This window comes from Sinocyclocheilus anshuiensis, unplaced genomic scaffold (genome assembly GCF_001515605.1).
Source record: "Sinocyclocheilus anshuiensis isolate Anshui unplaced genomic scaffold, SAMN03320099.WGS_v1.1 scaffold94, whole genome shotgun sequence".
In the NCBI taxonomy this organism is placed as follows: domain Eukaryota; kingdom Metazoa; phylum Chordata; class Actinopteri; order Cypriniformes; family Cyprinidae; genus Sinocyclocheilus; species Sinocyclocheilus anshuiensis.
Window position 1 is genome coordinate 295,206 of NW_015546049.1, and position 21,570 is coordinate 316,775.

Here is a 21,570-nt window from a genome sequence, read left to right on the forward strand (position 1 = left end):
TTCTATATTTCTTTATAAGAAAAAAAAAGAGGTGAGTTAACAATAGCTGATATAAGAAAAAAGCAAAACAAAAGGGTATATTTAAATATTTGATAAACATTTGTGTGTCTACAGTATATATTTGTAGCTACAGTATCAGTCCCTGTTATGAAAACTGCAGAGACAGGGATAGTCATATTCATTCATTCAGTAAGAAGGAGAGAATCATACCTGCACCATCTATGGATCATGGTCCTTCCATGATCAGAGGAACTCCAAAATGTGTATTTTTGTTCAGGCAGTGAAGTTACATATGTGCTTATATATTACATGGGTTTGACAAGCAAGCTAGTATAAAATTTTTGAGCCAATACTTATAAAATAAATGAGGTTGGATGATTAAAAGGGTTCACTTGGTTTTCATCCAGTCATTACATCCTTGGCAGTCTCAGCTCATAGCCCCCTAATTAGTACATTTATTGTCATAACTTTATTTATTTATTTTTTTTTTGTTAAGTTGTAATCCCTTTATTCCACCTCAGCAGTGATAGCAATGGTTTCATGTGCTTAAACCAACGCTAAGAAGCACTTCTTGACATGCTGGACCTGACATAGGCCTTGGTGGGGGTTTTTTTTAAACATTTTGGGCCAGTCTATAACTGTGCTTGGGTAGTTAACATATTTTTCTTAATATAATAAGATACATTTGAATACAATGATTAAAAAAGATCCAGAGATGCTATGGCAAGTCTGAATGGACCAAATGTTCTTAAACCCTTCAAAAAATGAAATTGTTTCAGCCAGTGAAGATCTCAAACAACTCAAAGGGACACTTAAGGGGCCCTTCACATAGGGTGCGTTCTTGCATTAAATACAGCTAGACAGGGGCAACAGAAATGACCTGAAAGCTGGTTTTTAGCATTCCTGTAGCTCAGGCATGCTACCAGCAATGTCTAGGTTATGGGTTTGATACAATGTTTACCTGATGAATCCAATGTAAGTTGTTTTGCAAAAAGCATCTTCCAAATTACATTTACAATACATTTCTCAAAATAATCTCAAAATCTTTCACAGAAGAAATTCATACAGGTTTGTGTAGACATAACAGTGAGTAAATTATGACAGAATTGAAATGTCTGGGTGAACTATCCCTTAAAATGCAGCTGTAAGAAAAACGGCAAGGAACAATAGCATCTGTCCAGCACATTTATGTTGACCAACAATTAAAAAACAGGGAAGATGGACACAAAAACGCATCTTTTGTGAATAGCCACTAAGCAGTCCTCTGGCTTTGTCAATGATGCGCCACATACTTCAAAGTATTACAGGCGCTTGACAGATTCGAACATAGACCACAATGGGATTCTTGGGGGATGAACAACGCAATTTTATTCCAATTTTATTGCAGAATTTATCTTAAACCTACTTTTTCTATAACAGATTGTCAAAAAGTTGTTTTCTATTCCTAAAGAAGCCACAAACTTTGAGGACTATGACGATGGGAGGATTGGTCCACCCCACAGTCTGGTGCCAGACACGAAATGTCTGGTAATGAACCCTTGGCTGCCTCCAAGGAATCTCTGCATGTGAGAGAGTTTGAGAAAAGGGGCATTCCCTCAAGCACAAGCCTCAATCTCTTTTCATCGCAAAGTTTCATTACCATCCTCTGAGCTCATGCATGATTTAGCCACTGTTCTGACTGATTCTCCTAACAGGAGGACGTTGAAAGACTCTCTCTCTCCCTCACTCTTTCTCCTTCTATCTTTGTAGCACTCTCCATCCTCCTAACACACACAGACCATCTTAGTCTAGATCTCTCCATATTGCATCAGCCATCCCCTCTTCCATTTCTATGCATTGGACAGAGTGCGTCTGAGCCCTCTAAAGAGAGACATAGCCTCGTATTTTTGAGTTTGACTTTCTTACATCTGTTCATCCATGAAATATTCTATCATCTATTGAGTCCCATTTGGTCAAAGTTCTCACGATATGTGTTTGTCAGCGCACTTACTTGCGTGTAACCTACATTAGCCTCCCCATGCATAAGGGACTAGAGGGAAAATGAGAGTTGTAGTAAGTACAGGAGAGAGTTGCCATGACTCATCTCTCGAGATTTCTTCGGGGACAACCTCGGATGGCACTGCCATAACAGGGAGCGTGTGCTTGCACTGGCTCACTGAACGCATGCACCTGCAGATAGTGTAGGGAAGTGTTTCCGAGACTGAGGAATTCCAACTGTGGTATTAACTGACAGGCACGTCAAACCGTTGTCTCAATCTTCTCAATGATCTCAACCATTGATTTGGACGGTGACAGTAAAGTGCACTCATCCTGGTCCCAGAGGCTACTGGGACTGGAGTCCCCATCGGTACTCAGCTCATCATCCTCTTCTTCCTCATCATCATCATCCACACAGAAGTCCTCATCGCATGATTCCATGTAGTGCAGACCCAATGCATTAATTCCAGAGTCTTCTGAGCTGGAGGGAGAGGAGCAGTGGTCCATTTTAGGGCCTGAGATCTTCTCGTTTGGTTGGCCGTGCTTAATAGTTGGGCCCACCTGCCGTGTGTGCTTGTTGGTACGTTGGGATGCACGTTGAGGTGCCTGCGTTTGGGGTTGGTGTGTGGGATTTGGTGTAGGTGGAGGCGGCCTTTGCACATAACACATCTTCCCATTGATACGTTTGACCATGTAATCATCCACAAAGAGGTCAGAGATGACGCAGAACTCGGGCAACTCTGGGCAGGGTGGAGCCTGGAACTTGGGAGCTGTCCTGAGAAAGCGCTCAGCCAGGGAGATGGAAAGGTTCATGGTGTGGGTGTGAGCTGAGGGGGCAACTGGAACCAGCGTGCTGGGAAGTTGGCATACACTGGTCATGGGTTGGTAGACATATTTACCTGCAAAGAGAAAAATAGCAGATTGAACTTTTTGCTCTTCAATAACATTCATAATGTACATTCACATGTACTGAATACAATAGATGCCCCAAAACAATTCTTTCTGAGCAGCAGGAGACACTGATATCACCAACTGAATGTGAGAGAACTTCCTAAAAAATGCATGCCAAAAAAGTGAGGTTGAGCAAAAATAAGTATGTTCTTGCTGAAAACTTAAATTCAAATCCCATTGGAGAGTTGATATAGTCTTAAGCTGTTATTGATTTGTCTGCTGTGCAAGTGATAGCTGTGATAGATGCTGTTACAAGTTGCTAGATACTTGCACAGTACAACACATGTTACTATCTGAAAGTGTTACTCTTTCACATAGGACAGAAATGATTCTTTCACAAGCAGCAATCTCACACAGGATGGAAAGCACGTGGCAAATTCTCAACTTTAGAGGTCATAAAGCAGACATGTAATGTATAAGGGAATACAGTTATGCAAAAATATATATTTTAAAATACAATGTACATTTTATGCTTTTTTCTGCACATTTTTCAAATATTAATAAGCAGGGAAGCAGAAATAACAGTCTCTAAAAGCACTGTCAAACTACTTTTTTTTTAAGAATCAGTTTTTAATCTTCATTATGATATCAGGAAAAAATTATTAATTATACATATAATACAGTTTCAGAAATCAAAAACGTGCATCACAGAACAGCAGTGTTATTTTAGCATCAATGAGATACCATTATAGTTTTTATTATTCTTTTTAAATTTAATTTTATTAATTTTTAGTTTAGGTTTTTGGAAATTTTGTAGTGTTTTTTTTTTTTTTAGTACTTCTTGAATGAATGCATTTTAATTCATGTTTAGATAAATTAATCCATCCATAAAACAAATACAAGCATTATTTCATTGTCCCACAAATCACAGATTACCTGAAAGGGGAGCACTTGAGGCGTTTATCATGAGACACAAGAGCAAGCACATTTACAATTTTTTTTTTTTCTCTCTCATTTGACTCCATAGTTTTTGGAACATTTTTTGTGTGGGTCAGTCTTAACATTCTCTTTGTAAAAAGTTCACAGGTGTATCTCATCTAAAAGCAATTCCACTGCATTTCCCCCATAAAGTGAATAGAGTTTGAGTGTGATGGCTAGTATCTCAAAGGCAGAATTCCCTACAAAGATAGAATAGATTCTTTGTTCTGGAACATTCTGAGGCCCAGCTGGCTGTGAGGCTGGAGAAAGAATCATTTCAATCTAATCCGAATCTACTCATTTAGAGATGACAAAAAGCAGTCTGGTATCACAGATATCTGGTCCGAAACACCATTTTCTGTAGCATAGCACACTTTAATCTGCTCTATCCAGCTATTTTTCCACCTTGTTGATTTACTATTTATCTCAACTCCTAAACAAGTGAAAGCACCTTGAATTTCCAACAGCATTGATAAATGTCATTCAACTGTGGCAGTTACTGACAATTTCTCATTATGTTTTTCCTTGACTGTGCAACTTCTTTCAACACTCTCAATCCTGGGTCTGCTTAATATGTATATGCAGTATATGCAATTTGTAAATTATGGGAACAAAAACTGGGAGGGGTTGTATGGTATATACATTAAAATGTGTGTTGTTGGAGCAGATAGCCTGGTGGGCAGTGCTCTGACACATGGTGTGGTTGTGCTTTAGGCGACCTGAGTCTGAGTCCTGGCTTGTGGTACTTTTCTTCTCTTTCTCTTCCACATTGCACTCTGTCAAATGCCTACTGTCCTCTATGATGAAGGTAAAAATGCCAAAAATATATTGTTAAAGGCAAATAGGACAGAGAGACAACAAAAAAAATCATACAGGGATTCGTACAGTTCACAATATGAATTATATGAACAGACATGACAAAAATCTAATTCAAAGCATATGACATAGGGAACTGACTTAAATAGGCTGCCTACTATATGCCTAGATTCATGTTAGCTGTGCTAGAATGAAATGTTAATCTGCTTTTGATGGAAAAAAGAAGACAAAGCAAGCCTACTTAATTGAAGGGAAAAAAGGCTTGCCCCAGTTACCCAGTCATAAGAACAAGAGCCAATATCTCTAAGCCCACTATTCGGTACAGTCACTGACCATTTTTGTGACTACACCACTTTCACTTTTTCTACTGCCAAGCTAAAGAATCTGAAAGCAGGATGAATGTATCTACATAACAATTGCCTCCACATCGCTATGGATCTGAAATAACAAGTGTTTGCAGTCATGTGTGAAATGTGAAATGATAGATGCCTTGAGGCCTGTACAGAAACTCTTAGCCACGAAGAAAAAAACTATCCCTCGTAATAATCACATCAACATCCTGTCGAGAACAAGTATTCTTCTGCCACTCTAATTGTAACTGTCATGTCTGTCTTTTTAGATTAAGCTTCCCAAAAGGAAAGACTTTATTAGGAACAAAAACATGCATACTGCCCTTAAAAAGTGTGTTTATATCTGTCACTATCCTCCAGACTGAGTATATGTTGTCTGATCTGATGTAGATGTGTGAATGTGTGTAATGCTAATTAACAGAAGAGACTCAAATAAAACATAATTAGTGTTTAATCATTAGTAAAGTAATTGTGCTGCTGACCTTAATGTTTCCATGAGTTCCCATGCAGAAATGACATTTATTGCCCTATATCAAGAGTGATATTGCCATATATGTTACTTATAAGGCCATATATAATTTTCACATACTGTACATACATTCTCTGGGTATATATAAGTTTATAATATAAATAAACTCTCCATAGTAAAATATGTATGTATGTTAATATCTGTATGATGATTTTTATATGGTATTATATGTAGCAATAACATATGTCAAAAAAAATATTTTATGTATATGCAACTTTATTAAAACACCATAAATTCTGTGTATGTGTCTTTATTTTTATATATGTTTTTGTAACAAATGTTTTAAATACATATCTTTCATATTTACTTGTATAGTATCACGATGTATCGACAGGTTTTAGGATGGATATACATGTACATGACATATGTGTCCAAAAATGTATTATACATAAACAAGCATATTTGTATGGGATAGATATATATGTTAATATATGAGATTGTTCCAATTTCTAACAGCTTTCATATATGTTTTTACTTCATATGACAATATTTGTCATATATGGAAATGTTATATATGTACATACAGGTGCATCTCAATAAATTAGAATGTCGTGGAATATTACATTTTCGTACGGGTTAATTATTATTTCTTAACGTCATTAAAGAGCACAGCAAAATTGTGCAGATGTTTACAGTTTAAAGTTTGCTAATGAATACAGAAATGTGTTACTTCTTGTGATTTCCAGTATTATAATGTTGAATTAAATTTTTAACATTTTCTTTTTTTATCGAATCTGTTGAAAGCTGCTTGAAAAATTCTACAAGTGACATGCGAACCGTTTGACACTAGTCATAACAGGCCACCAGTGAGTTTTCATAAGAAAATCTTTGTGGTAGACTATCCTGCTAAATCAGCTCAGTAATTGGGTCATTCTGCACATGACAGATATAATTGACCATGTGTCATTGACCGTATAATACAGTATATTATAGGCCAACTACAAATCATTAACCATGTGACGGGTTAGCAGACCATGCTGAGTGCTAGAAGGGGAGCACTGTACCTAATTGAAAGCTTACCCACCCACTCCATTTACAGCAAAACAGAAAGCTTCAGAGCTGCTGTTTCCAGTCTGTTTTTGACGAAATGATGAAAGCTAATGAAACTGGAAACCACTTTTAGACATGCGGGACATATAAATAAATGGGATTTTACTTTGAGTTTTATCAGTGAAGAATTACTAAAGGTCCATATGAGGACATTTAAAACCTCTGCTGACTGGGAACCACAGAATGTGTGTATCAACAGATAAGAACTGCTCTTGTGATTGTTGGTATTCTTATTTTTAAATTCTTGTGCTCATACAAATATTGTGCAAACAAAGCCTGATGCACTCTAAAAAATGCTGGGTTGTTTCAACCCAACTTTGAGTCAAATATGGACTAACCCAACTTTTGGGTTAAAAATTTAATGTAAAAATTTAACCCAACAGTTGGGTTAGTCCATATTTGACCCAAAGTTGGGTTGAAACAACCCAGCATTTTTTAGAGTGTTACAATCAGGGTTTACAGGCGGACGTGAGCAGGACTTTCCATATCCCGTTTTACACACATGGAACCTAAGTGATCAGAAATGAGAGCTGGTGACTTTAAACTTGAATCAAGGCACTATTTTGAGTAATTATGAATTTGCATTTACAATACTTTAAATTTTATATTGTTTTAATCACGATTACTTATGACTGTGACCTAGCTCTAAATAAAATGTCTTAATGCAAACCAGCAACTTCCATACATTGCGCTTGAGAATAGAGGAGTCCATTTTAAGTGCAAACCAATGACTTGGACTTATTACCATTGTATTTTGATTTTGAGTACTCTACTTTATTTTTATATGTGCTTTGAGGTTGATCTAGCTGGTTTATGTTAGTTTTGTGTTGGTCTTGTTGGTGGATCACCACCAAAATCTAGTTGGTGATATTTCTGATGCTTCACCAAGGAAGCCTTTTTGGTTAAGGTGGTTAAGCTAGTTAAAAACAGAAAATAGGATGCTGACCAGCTATAGTGGTTCTTCTCAACACGTTTTACATGCTCAATATACAGTATATAGTGGAAAATGATTACTTCTCCCCATTTTTTACTTTTCTTTTCCATACAATTAAAGTCAGTGGGGTCCAATTTTGCTTGGACTCCTATACTATTTAAAATAGTAAGGTCTGAGTAATGACTGCCATGAGCGATCCCTTTAACAGACAAATTCCAATCCCATGTTATTGTTTTCTGGGGTACACAAAAATATGATTTTTGAAGAATCATTGCACAGCTCTTTTCTATTCCAAACCAGCAAATTTTGCAGTTCATAATGACCTCAACAAAATAACATATGGGATTGTAAAGACATAAAGATTATTAAATAAAGTCAGATTTTTAATTTATTTTAAATGTTCTGCCTGGATGTACACACGTAAAAACTTTTCACTGTAAGAGCCCTACTTTCTCTCTGCAGACTATATACTTCACATAAATGGTGAGTGGCTGCCAGAAGTCTGGAGAAGTTCATTTACAAAAAATACAGCTTCTATTTAAAGGATTTGACTTATACAATTTGATATTTGTGTCTGTTTTGTTGCATCTTTAAAATAGAATCTCTCAATAACTTTGGTGAAAGCAGGGGTGAGGGTGGGTGCCACTCATACTGTGTGAGATGAACGTCTTGATAAAAGGTTGAGAGAGAACCCTGATTAGAAAAGTGAAGTCACAGATGAGAGGAGTTGAGCTCTACACTCCTACAATCTCTCTGTCCTGCTCATCTGTAATTACACATTGGACTGGTCTCAGAGAAGTGTGAAGGTGAGCTTGGATGAAGACTGATGATGAAGTCCTTGAAAATCCCTGAGTGTGAATCATTCATCAGGATTAGACAGGCAATGCCATATTCACACTTCGGTCTCGGTTCATCTCAGGTAGAACATTCACTCTTTGTCTGTCTGACTCTCTCCCTCTCAGTTTCTGTGTATGTATGTCTGATAGGTTTCCTTGCCAGTCCAGACTGGCTTCAAGAACAGACTGAGCATCACGCTGTGCTTATATGAAGCCTCATTGAGCACCAATTACACTTTTTTTTTTTTTACAGTTTTAGAGTGCTGTTTACTGAGGAGAACACTCTATCCATCTGGTTTATATTTTTTATGAATAATTCAAGCAAGATGATATTTGTTTAAAGTTTGTTCGATTCAGACTCCTGACCATCATCACAATTATTAAGTTGGCTTGAAAAAGCCAACTTACTGATTTACTATTTAATCTTATTATTATTCTTCTGAGCCAAAATGTAAACACTATCTCCTCCTAGAGCTTTCAAGCTAGAACCACCAAACTCGGCCCAGACCTTCAGACTGTTCTGACTCGGGTTGCTATATCTTTTCAGACTGATCCGACTTAGCAACCGCATAGCAACACCTTAGCAACCACCCCGGGTACCTTAGCAACCGCATAGCAACACCATAGAAACCACATAGAAACACCATAGAATCTATTAATCTACATCTAAAATTTCTAATTTAATGTAATATTTCCTATCTATCTATCTATCTATCTATCTGATAAATTGCATTGTCTTCCAAACTTTAAAACTACTTTAAACTAGTTAAAACTGAAAACCTTCAAACATAAAGCTTTTAAAACTACTTCAAACTTTCTAGTTAGGCTTTTTCAAGCCAACTTAAAGTTTGTCTACAAACTTTACTATCTAGTTATTCTTGTTTCTCTAAATCCCATTGGCTAACTATGGTACAGGCTGATGGCCCTGGGGCCCCTGGTGATCATTTTAAGGCCGGGACACACCAAGCCGATGGTTGGTCGGGCTAGTTTTTTTGGTGTGTTCCACATGTCAGCTCACATCGGCAGCAGTTTGCCCAATTCAACATGTTGAATTAGTGTCGGGGCCGTTGGCGAGAGTGAGAAATCTAATTGGATGTTCAAGTTAGCGAACGAGCCAATGCCCGAGAATTAAAGCGAAAGTGATGAAAACGAGCAAGTAAATGAAGGCGGCACAGACAGAAGGCTGTTCTAATGTCACGTGATCTTACCCAAGCATTCCAATATGCAAATATTTTCATAACAATATGAGCTGCTTAAAATGAAGGAAGTTATCAACATAACTGATATTCAAAATGGTAAGCAAGCACTGCTTTATTTGCTTTCGTATATCTGTGTATATCTCGTATATCATTGTTTCGGTTTCCCCTTTTGAATGACGACTATATACTATTGATAGCTGCTGATATAGACAGTTAATTCCTCTCACGCAGGCGCAGAACACACGTGTTAGTTTGCAGTCAGCTGTAGTCTGAGCGGTGTGTTCAAGAATAGCTTTTTGGTCCAGGCGTCGCAGATGTGAGGCAGCAACACCGTCGGCTTTCGTCGCCGCTAGTTCTTTGAAGTCGGCTTGGTGTGTCCCGGCCTTTATACTGCCAGTGTGTGCTATGGGGGCTCTTGGTGATCCGCGAACACTGTGTAGACTGAAGGCCCTGGGGCCCCTTGTATCACCTTCACTGTAAGCACTGCAGGCCCTGGAGCCTCTACTGGTCATCTTAAATTGTAAATGCTGAGGTGCCTGGTGCCACTACTGGTAAATTTATACTGTATGTGCTAAGGGTGCTGATGGCCCTGGGGCCCCAAGTGATCACCTTTACTTTAAGGGCCCTGAAGCTCCTTCTGGTCATCTTACATTGTATGTTCTGAAATGTCTGGGACCCCTAGTGTTCAGCTTACACTATATATGCTGAGGGGCCTGGGGCCCTTAAGCCCAAAGTATACTTTGTTTTTGTACGCGTACGCTAATGTATGTGTACAGTCGAACATGCCAGTGCTGCCACTATGTGGAACAACTGTTTAGTGCACAACCAAGTCAATGCGCATGTGTGACCTGCGCGTACAAAGTAGTTGCGTCATGCACACTGTACGCGGACCCTCGAGTACACGTAAAAACCGAAGTATACTTTGGCCATTAGTGATTACTTTCACTGTAAGCACTGATGGTCCTGCTGCCCTTTTTGGTCAGCTTTCACTGTACATGCTGAGGTGCCTGGGACCTCTTCTGGAAAGCTTACACTGTATGTATATAATCAGTGTAATCAAATTACACTATATACACTAATGGCCATGGGACCCCTAGTGATCACCTTCACTTTAAGCACTAAGGGTCCTGAAGCCCCTACTGCTCAGCTTACACTGTATTTGCTGAGGGGCCTGGGGCCCCTAGTGACTACCCTCACTGTAAGCACCGAGGGCCTTGAAGCCCTTTCTGGATAGCTTACACTGTATAAGCTGAGGGGACTGGGGCCCCTACAGCTTACACTGTATTTGCTGAGCGGACTGGGGCCCCTAGTAATCAGCTAACATTTTATAGGCTAATGGCCCTTGGCCTCATAGTATAATCTTCACTGTAAGCATTGAGGGCCCTGGAGCCACTGCTTGTCAGCTTACAATGTATATGCTGAGGGGCCTCTAATAATCAGCTTACGCTGAATTTGCTGAAGGTCCTGGGGCTCCTATAGAGATGATCTTACACCGTTTGTGTTGTGGGGTCTGGAGGCTCTAGTGATCAGCCTGTGCTGTATGCACTGAAGGTGCCTAGGGTTTCGTGATGTCAGTTCGCATCATTTGGCATCTGAGACTTTTGGAGGCCCCTGATAGTCTCCAAGGTGCAGTGACCCCACTGGCACAGTTCAAAAGCCAGTATTGTCCAAATGCACAACACCTGAATCCATCCGTTAGAGAAGGATGACATATTATTACTGACACTAAACAAAGCTAACTCGTAGTTCTGATGTGCTATGGCCTGCCCCACAGACCACTGGGAGAAACTTAGCACTCTCACGTCCTTTTTCATCAGAGCATGACAAGCACAGAATAACATTACACCACCCAGAACACCAAAACACTAGGGCCTCTGGACTGAACCATATCATTATGTGTTTGCATTTTGGAGGGATGTCTTTCATTTTAGATCTCAGAGACATCTGGTGGCTGCAAAACAACAATATTAACAATCGGAAATAAAATTCCAAGTATTAAAATCTAACTGCACACAGCAGATTTAGTGAACTCTTAAAAGCATCCTCTATGTTTTGAAGTGCCCAAACGGCATATCTTTCTGCTAACTTTTAGGGAGGTAAACAAGAACAACGCCTGCTGTGTTTACATGCACCCAAACAGCAAAGACAAATAAAAGACAGAAAAAGAGGAATACGAGAGTAGAAAACATCAGAATTCCCCAGGGTCTGCAAAGAACCCCTCTGAAAAGATTTATCTCAAAGGATATAGCCAATCTGTATTCAGTTATTCACTCCTGCAAGTATGTATAAATACATTTCTAACCGCCTCTGGGCTTTATACTGTACAGTGTGTGAGACTAAAAGACAATGGTATCTTGGGATCAGTGTGTGTGTGTGTGCGTGTGTGCGTGTGTGTGTGTGTGTGTGTGTGTCTGTGTCTACAGCATAAAACATGTTTCTCCTGAACTTTGCTATTTTATACATAGCCATGTAATAAGTGGGAAATGTCAGATGGGTTTATTGCCTAGGGTTTATTTTTAGCATAATGGTCCACTAATTGTACTGTATTCCTCATTTATACAGTGCCCAAAACAAGCCTGACAGCACACATAAAGAATCACTGTATTTGGCAAAAGCAACAAAACCTTTCTCCTGGTGTCTTTAATCTGTCTTGTAATTATCATTAAACTGACCTAGTCAATGTTTTTTTAGATGAGCACCTGAGTTTCTGTATAATGCTGGTAGTATCTTTGCCGGGTCATGAAAGAAGACACAACTCAAGCAATTCAACTCACAAGTAGGGCAAATGTCAGTCAAGCTCCCAAGAGAAACCTTGTTGTTCCATTTTAAACAGCACTGGTTCTGCCTGAGAGCCTGTGCCGCATCGCACAAAGTATCAACTTAATATTTAGCATGTTTACATAATGCTCATAGTGTTTCAAACATAAACATCCTCCCCTTAATGAGAACAGATAATGGCTTAATTATTGTGACAACTGAACTTTACAGTTACAGTATGTTTTTGTGTGGGTGTGTCTGGGTAGACATAGCTTTGTCACTAATGTAATAATTAATTCCTGTAGTGGTCGCAACCTACAAGTACAGGAAGTTGAATTAGGATCTTAAATAGAATGACAGCAATAGGACACAAAATATAAACAAGAACATCATTCATTTAGACTTAGTTTGCTTATTTATGTCCAGTATAATACATTTTTCTCAATAGAAACATTTTTCTATATATTTCTCTAAACTACACATTTTAATTTTGCAATACAGTGCATAAAATGTCCTGGAAACACTGATTTTCAGGACATAAAATAAAATAAATTCTGGGATTCAACATTTTTTTAGAAAGAAAAAAACCTCTCAATTCAATTTCAAATGCTGGGTGAGTTTGATGTTGTACTTTGTCATTTTATATTGAATGAGGTGACCGCTATCATTTTTTTTTTTTTTTCAGAAAAGGGAAAGGTTGAACTTTAAAAAAGCAAGCCAAAGCTAAGAGCTTGAAGCTAGGAATAAATTGTGCTGACCTTTTAAAGCTGAGATAAAAAGCCCAATTTAGCAACAAGCCCAGACTAGCGCTTGACCTCTGACAGAGCTACGTGAACTTTCTGTCATATCCTGATTAATTTCTTTTTCAACTTGTCAGTCAGAAAAATAGCAAAATTGTTGGATTTGTTTAAGAAATCCAAACCCCGGAAACTTGAAGGGATGTGCACAGCTAACTGAAAAACAAAGTCAGGTACAACAGAAGTTTAACTGTTCTGCTCCCTCTGTTTTAAACAAAGGAGGAGTTTCTGAAGTCAGGTTATGGGGTTTGTCTCAAACACACCGTTTAGCCAAGATGGTTTTGCTCCACTCTGGATAATGCTTCACAGAACATCTCTTTCATAATTTGTCATAGTGATGCTGCTCTAATCTTAAACAGGTAAAGTGACTTAAGAATCAGACAGTCTGTTGGCAGAAGTACCGTCCTGAGGCAACTGCATATCGAAAAGCACAAGAACCTAGCAACCTAATTTTACTATCCAGAAAACCAGAAAAAAAAAGGTTTTCTGGACAGTAAAATCTAAGAAGTGTAATCTAAACACTGAGTGTTTAAAAAGCTCCCACAGATTTTTCTCTCTTTCTTTCAGACAGACATACACACACATACACATACACATTTGGAGATGATTATTTCACAGAGGTCTCAGGAATCTAAGGAATCTGCTCCCTCCTTCACAGTCACATGACATTTGTTAGCCTCACAATGACTGCCATTTTTTATCAGACACCCCTGACACCAGAAATGGCCTGATCTTATCGCTACCTTATAAAGACATCTTAGCGCTCATCTTTATTCGTCTGTTGACTTCCTCTATAATGCACATTCATTATGGACATGTTAGACTAATTCACTTCTGCTAGTACAATTTTAGCAAGTTTCACTTCAGCTGTAAAGTCCCTTTGAGTCTGCTTTTGAGTTAGATACTATAATGGATAATTCTCAAAAATGTTGAACCTACTGACTACTGAATTTTTCCATTCAGCTTTTGTCTTATTAAAGCTGATGGCTTACTTTATTATGTTATTTAACAAATGAACTAAGAGTTTTAACACTAGTGACAATATAACCATGTGACAATTTCTCATAAAAAAGAAAAAGATGGCTTCAAGAATGTCTCAAAACACACATCATTACACTAAGGTCAATATATTATACTAATAAATATTTTTTAATAAAATGTTCATACACACATTAAACAATGTTAGACCTCGCACTGCTTATGAAAACAGAATGAGCCATAAATAACTTAATATCGGTAAATGTAATCAAAGTGTTTTTCGGGTTTTTTTTTTCCAGATGAAGACAATAAAGGGTTTTTTAGGCACCTTGCTAATTCCTTATAATGTGTAAACAGTGCAATACATTATAGTTAAACAATTGCATATTATTTAAAACAATGTTAGGTTAATGATGGTTGGGTTATATAATGTTAATGACGTCTTGAATTTTGAATTCTTTGATGTTTGGTTTGGTTTGTCAGGGACAGGTTTGTGAAAGAATTCTGCATATTTTTCAAAGCAGCTAATGTTAATATTTAGAATACTCTATACTGTAGTCCACATTTAGCAGGTTAAAGCTGATTGATAGGATAGTTTACATATGGATTATATAAACAATCAACCAGCTGAAATGAGCTATTTATTAAGCTATCGCTTTATATAAGTATATTGTATATAAAGACCTATAAGAAAAGGCAAAAAAGAAACAGCTCCCTCCACCGGTGGTACAAGGTGCATCTGATCGCCGCTATCTTGTGGAATTGCTGTCTATAGTAAGCTAGTAATTTAATCGATTTTGAAATATTGCTTAGATGAGCAGAAACTATGTACATTCACAATGTCATTTCTAAGATGTCTATGCATCATTTATCCACTTGTTTACTATTTCATAAGTGACACAAACGCAAGATTGCCCATTCCTCTGAGAATATGAGATAAGAAGATGCTATTATGGTCTAATAAAAAATTAGACTACATATCTATCAGATTGCAGGGTATTTAATGTCTGATTAGTGAAATATATTGGCATATATTTGGATTACTGTCATTTCAAAGTACAGTAACCTTACATTTTTAAGGAAGGCTATATTTTAAAACCAAATGTTCCAATTGCAACAGTACACATACTGACTACTAGTGAACTAGTGTAAGATGTTATCGTGGTTATATAACATTCGGAACATTTGACGGTATAGAGCTACTGCAAGACTAAATAAACTGAAGAACTGACGTCAGCATTAGTGAACTGAAGAGAAATGGGAACAAAAGAATTGCCCTGAGTCTGTGCGTTAAATCTTTGTTTTATTACAACCCAAAGGTGCCTTGAAAATCTTTTTGGTAAGCTTTGTCTTTTACACATACATTTTCCTCACATAACTGCTGGCCACTGGTGAACTGTTAAGAGATACAAGCGCTGACCCATTAAAATCCTCTTTGTGTCTTGAGGCATTTACTGTTTATTCTGTGCAACTGATAGTATCCTTATCCATCCAAGTCTCACCGATGCTGGAGAAACAGAGTGTGTACTTACAGTGGCACCAGCCCAGATGACAGCACCAGTGCAGCTTGAAACACTTCCCGTGACTGTGTGTGGCGCAGATGGATAGTCCATCACAGGGCAGAAAGTCAGGTCGCCCCGCGCAACTCCTCGCTAGAGCCTGAGCTTCATCTAACTTCTCACTCTTCTGTCCGCCCGAAGCGGCCATCGCGCACGGATCACGCCGACAAAGCCCTCATCAGCACCGTGCGCTCGGGGAAGACCAGATGCGCTCTGCGTCGGCTGTTTTTCAGTTCGACAATAAATGAACAAAAGTGGAGATACGCCCAAGACTTCGGCTATCCAAATTCCACTTCTAACCCTTATACAAAAACATATCGTTTCCGCTCGATCTGCCTCTAAAACCGTTACTTCTGCACTAAAGATCGCCGTGCCAAATGTGTCCGTATAAACAGCTTCAGATTGACACAGAGATTGATCTGGATACTTATTGTAGAAGACGGATTTTCCGTCTCTCTCTCTCTGTGTTATGAATGCATGCGCGCATTTCCACGCATTGACTGTAGGTTTGTCAAAGAACTGTTGTCTGTAAAAAGGGAAATAACCTATCGTAGCCTTTCAGTCCTCTGAGGAATTTGCAAAATGGCACCCATAATTTCCTCTAAGGTCTCTAAACAGACAATGGTTCCTCTAGTAACTCTGTCAAAAGGAAAAATTTTGAGGCACGTATATACGTTTCTTAAAGGTGACATATCATGAAAATCTGACTTTTCCAGGCTTTAAGTGCTATAATCAGGTCCCCTGTGCATCTACCAGCCAAGGAAACGTGAAAAAGATTAACCCAGTAACTTTGTTTTGGGAAGCCTTTTTCTGCAGGCATCTGAAGAAAGAGCACGCTCCCTTGGTAACCTGCAAAGGGATCTCATTATAATATTACTGCCCCTTGATCTGTAAGTTTCCATCATAGACTATAAAAACTTGGACGTAGTGTCCGTGACGTCACCCGTAGGTTTCCGAAAAGTGTTTTTAAAGCCTAAAGTAGGCGGAGCCGGCCGTCGCCATCTTGGCAGCGCGTCACTCCCGGATAATCGAAAATGGGCAAAGAGGCGGGAGCTGGTTGCTGAAATCACGCCCACCTAGCTCGATGGTAGTGAGAGCAGCGGCAATTCACCTGTCATAATTTTGTAAATTACTTTATTGTAAATCCCATTTTTTCATCTTTGATCTAGGAATGTAGCTCAAACATGCAACTGCTCAAAACATCAGTCTTTTTTTTAAATATTTCATGAACATTTTAAACCTTGTACATGTGCAAATCTGCAAAAAAAAAAATCAGGTCTCTAGGCTGCGCATCAACACACAGGTTTTTTTTTTCCGCGCTCCCCCATCTCTACCCCCATTCATTAGTGCCGCTTGTTCGGTCTTTGACAGAACATATAGGACAATTTTTTAAATAGCGCCATAAACAAAATTTATTTCAAATTTAATTCAAGCACTTTCGAGGAGACCTATGTTTGTTTTCAAGTACTTTCCAGGCCTTGAATCCATATGTCTGAAATTCAAGTACTTTCAAGTACTTTGAAAAGGGGGCAGGGAGCACCAGCTCATATGCATTTAAAGAGACAGGCCCGAAAAACAGCTTGTTTCTGCTTCCACTCAAAATATGCATTTTCAAAATGATATAATAAATGATCTGTGGAGTATTTTGAGCTGAAACCTCACAGACACATTCTGGGGACACCAGAGACTTATATTACATATTGTAAAAAGGGGCATAATATGTCTCCTTTAAAGTAACACAATTTGATATCTGAGGCACAATGAAAAGGGTTTTTGAAGATTAATCAGAGATGGGCACAAATACATAAAAACATTTTTTGCTACAAATTACAAATACTTGCTCATCAAATGTATTTAATTTAAAATACAAAATACTGGTGTGAGAAATGTATTTAATACAAATAAAAAAATAAAAAAATTGAAAATACAAAAATATAAACAATATATACAAGCAATCATTTGAAGTGCAAGAAACAGTGTCATTACATTTACTAGGCTAATACTGGAGTTAGATACACACATAAGATAAAGGTATTTAATTAAAATGCAAGTAATTTGTCATTTGAAAATACAAACAAGCACTCATTTGAAGTGCAAGAGACGCTGCCATAACATTTAGTAATACTGGCGTTAGATACACACATAAGAGAAAGAGAAGTGCTTTCCCCTACTTGAACAACTTATAAACAACATATTCTTTAACCCTAACACTAGACAATATATCTAATTAATATATTGATCCATATTTCTTCTAATTTCTTATGTTCTCTTAAGACACAAACGACGTCAGTTTTACATACATTCTAAATCATAACTATCTTAAAGACATCTTCTAAACATCTTTGACATCTGATAGGAAACGTCAAACGTATTGCAGATGAGCATACACTCTAAAAAAAATATGTCTTGCAGATGTAAATGCAGACGTCAAATAGACATCTCCTTGATGTTAGTGTGCTATCAGGGATCAAGTTTGTCTACACTTAATTTCTTTTTCATGTTTCTTTATCGCTCCTTTACCATTTCTTTATCAGCGTGTCAAAAATTAAGGAGTCCTGCTAAACTTTATTGTCATACTATAAATGTCATACTTTATTGTCATACCATGCCCAGTCCTACTCAAGAGTATACCTCAAGCTATTTCACTGTCAACAGTAAAGATTAACTCCAAAAAATGCTGATATTTAGCTGTTAAAGGGCTCTATAGAATAACCCTTAGCTAATAGCTAATAGCTAACCCTTGTTATTAGCTAATAAAATGACCTACTTCATTAAGTATTTCAAATACAAAATACTGTCTCTCTAAGTATTTAATTACAAATTACTTTTTTTTTTTGTCCGGCAAAATACAAATGACAAAATACTCAAGTTATAAATATGTATTTTAAATACATTTAATTAAAATACTGCCTATCTCTGAGATCAATGAAGTATGTTCTAGTATGTTGAAGTATCATGCAATACGTCATCTGTGTGTTGTAGAATCTATAGGGAGAATTGCAGAATGGTTTCAGACATTGGCTGTGGAGATGAAAATGTTTCAGCTTTCAAAGTTATAAGAACAGTCATAGAGGGCATCTATCCTCAAAGTGTTCCATTTTCAAAGCTACTCTATTGTCAGCAGTTTTCAGGAGTGGCTCACCCAACATTTTCCTCCTTCAAAGCCACTGTTGACAGCAGAGTGATTGACTTCACATTAGACCACATCAAGGAGAAAATGCCTGTGTCTTTTTAAGTCTCTCAGTGGATTAGTTGGTGTTTGAACAGAACGGTCAAGGCCACATTATAGCATTGATAGTACTGCACTCAACTTGCTTGCAGGTGATCTTTTATAAAAAGATTAAATAAAAAATTGGTATGAATGAAGAAATTTGGTTCGTGGCATGAACAGGACAAACCATATAGAAATCATCAAAAGAGAAATTGATTTCACAGCTTTAAAAAAAAAAAAGCCAATGCCTTTAGCACAGGAGTTCTACACAATTTATGATAACTTGACATTTAGCTGTGTCTTAGCTAATATTTAGAAATATCCAGTACCTACATTGTCAAATGTATTTTTGTAGTTCATATCAGTCATGTCCTGAAAATAACAAATTAGAAGTATTCATTTGCTCATGCATACATGAAGAGTGTAAACTGGATCCAACTGACCTGAAAAACAGCTATTAGAAAAAAGATAGTCAATGTTTATGGAAGCCATAAACATAATATACTGTATTACATATATTACATTACCACATATGCCACATGAAGACAAATATATATGAAACCTATTCAAAATTGGAATGATTTCATATATTAACATATATATCCATCCCATACAAATATGTATGTTTATGTATGTGTAATACATTTTTGGACATATGTCATGTACATGTATATCCAACCTAAAACCTCTCAATGCATGTTGATATTATGTAAATATAAAAGATAGATATGTATTTAAAAAGTTTATTACAAAAACATGTATAAGCATACAGATTTTTGTATACATGTTTTAATTAAGTTGCACATATAAATAAAATATATATTGTTGACATAAAAAAAAATCCTCAACACATTCATATATGAATTTTACTATGGGGATGTGTATATACATTATAAACTTATATCTTCATCTACCCAGTGAATGTCAGCATGTGTTGCAGACGAAAAGACAAAGATCACGATCGAGTATAAAACACAAAGTCTTTAATCATAAAGCACAGGGTAACAGGACAGAAGGTTGTTGCATACACACTAACACAAACGAGACCAGACCACAGACACAGGCAAAGGAGGAACTAAAGTACGGACACAAACTAGGTTATTTAACGATACACAGCTGAAACCAAGGAACTAATCATATCAGTAACTATGACAACAAAAGAGAAGCGGAAAATTCAAACAAAGGAACACAGGAAACTAAAGAATGCAAAGTAAAAGTCCATGAATTAACTGAACCCGTGTGATATATATTGCCTCAGAGGTAACATAAATGGCAATATCACTCTTGATATAGGGCAATATATGTAATATATTGCATTTTCATATGGGCGATTCTGCCTCAGAATAAAAACAAAAACAACAAATGTGTTTAACTGTGACAAAGTATTTTTGCTGAAATTCAAAATGCTGTGTGTACAAGAGAAGCTTGGTATCTTATGAAAATGAAAGGGAGTGAGGATTGCGCAACGTATAGCGAAATACTGCAAGAAAATGGCAGGATAAATGTATCTGTCAATAAGAATAATTGCTTTACATGTGCTTATCCTGGAGGAACAGAATAATTGCACAACTTTACACTTGTTCATATGCATTGTTTACGACCTTTCTCTTGACCTCTTCCACTTTAATTACATTTCATTCTTTTTCACCTTCAACTGAAATGTCAATATGCACTGTCTCCAGGGCAACAAGGAAGTTATTCATCATTCAAAGGTTTCACTGGTGTTAACAGTATTTATTTGTTTTTATTGTCTTGTCGGCGAGCAAAACCTCCACAATGTTAGTAAAGATTGTTAATGTCACATGACTACAACCTTGTTTAAATTTCATTGCCTCTCCAGACCCATATTGCGGTCTCTGACTCTCTAGAATAAAAAGGGAAACACACATGCACACAGACTCTTATACACACACAAGCTTCCATTAAACTGGCAACATCCATAACCACTTTGTCAGAGGCTGCAGGCAGGCCACGCAGAATGGTAGGCTCATAAACGAGCCATGTTTCACTGGAGCGTGGAGTCATGAAGCCAAACGGCTGCTGCCACCACATGTGTCACAATAACTATCCAATCAATGAAGCCACTGTCTGCTGATCCTAGGGAAAGGATTTATTAGACTTTCTCCAGAGATGGGACTTGTAGTTAGCAGTCGGGGTGCAGGGTGTACATACTTTCTCTCTGGGAGTGTAGAGAGTCTGTTGGTCATGGGGTGGGATTATTTTGGGATAAGTGGCCACCCACAATGTTTGTGTGTGAAAACTGTAAAGCAAAACAGATATTACAAATGCCTCAGTATTCTATTGTTTTTTTGGGGAGTTTTTTTTGTTTTTGGAGAGAAACCTGGGAACTAGTCTCTTTCTGTAGGCTTCTGTAGAATGTAGGCTTTATTTAACACAGAACTCTAAAGTATGATTACACACTTCTGCCCATTCGCACACAGTCTACTGCCCTTGAAACTATGACTGTACTTGAAAACTGACATAGAGTCTCTCCCTGCACTGTAATATGTATGTTTAGAGAAAATACTGTTAGCACAATCTGTCATCCTCACAGATATAGGTTTAGCCAGAAAGTCCCTCAAACATTTGCCCAAAGGACAATCACTTTTCCATCACTCACTCTCCCTACTTCTGAATAAGCCCCAGGCCACAGTTATTCTCTGTGTTATTGCTTTGGTGTTCTTTGTCAAAGAGAGATTCTGCTAGAG

The 21,570-nt window shown here is 37.6% G+C and overlaps 1 protein-coding gene across 1 annotated transcript; it reads right to left on the minus strand.

Moving 5' to 3' along the window:
- Positions 1 to 1,090: 1,090 nt before the first annotated feature.
- Positions 1,091 to 16,070, minus strand: LOC107699091 (UPF0524 protein C3orf70 homolog A-like). Its single transcript, XM_016500257.1, has 2 exons — positions 15,625 to 16,070; positions 1,091 to 2,876 (listed from the first exon to the last, which is right to left on the minus strand). Exons 1-2 carry the CDS (start codon positions 15,797 to 15,799, stop codon positions 2,239 to 2,241), a joined length of 813 nt encoding a protein of 270 aa, XP_016355743.1. The 5' UTR covers positions 15,800 to 16,070; the 3' UTR covers positions 1,091 to 2,238.
- Positions 16,071 to 21,570: the final 5,500 nt, after the last annotated feature.

What these genes read in the sequence shown, in the direction of transcription:
- LOC107699091 (XM_016500257.1), bottom strand. Translation starts at nt 15,799, where the DNA reads ATGGCCGCTTCGGGCGGACAGAAGAGTGAGAAGTTAGATGAAGCTCAG. An exon ending in TCATCTGGGCTGGTGCCACT is followed by an intron (nt 2,877 to 15,624) that starts GTAAGTACACAC and finishes TTCTCTTTGCAG; the next exon opens with GTAAATATGTCTACCAACCC.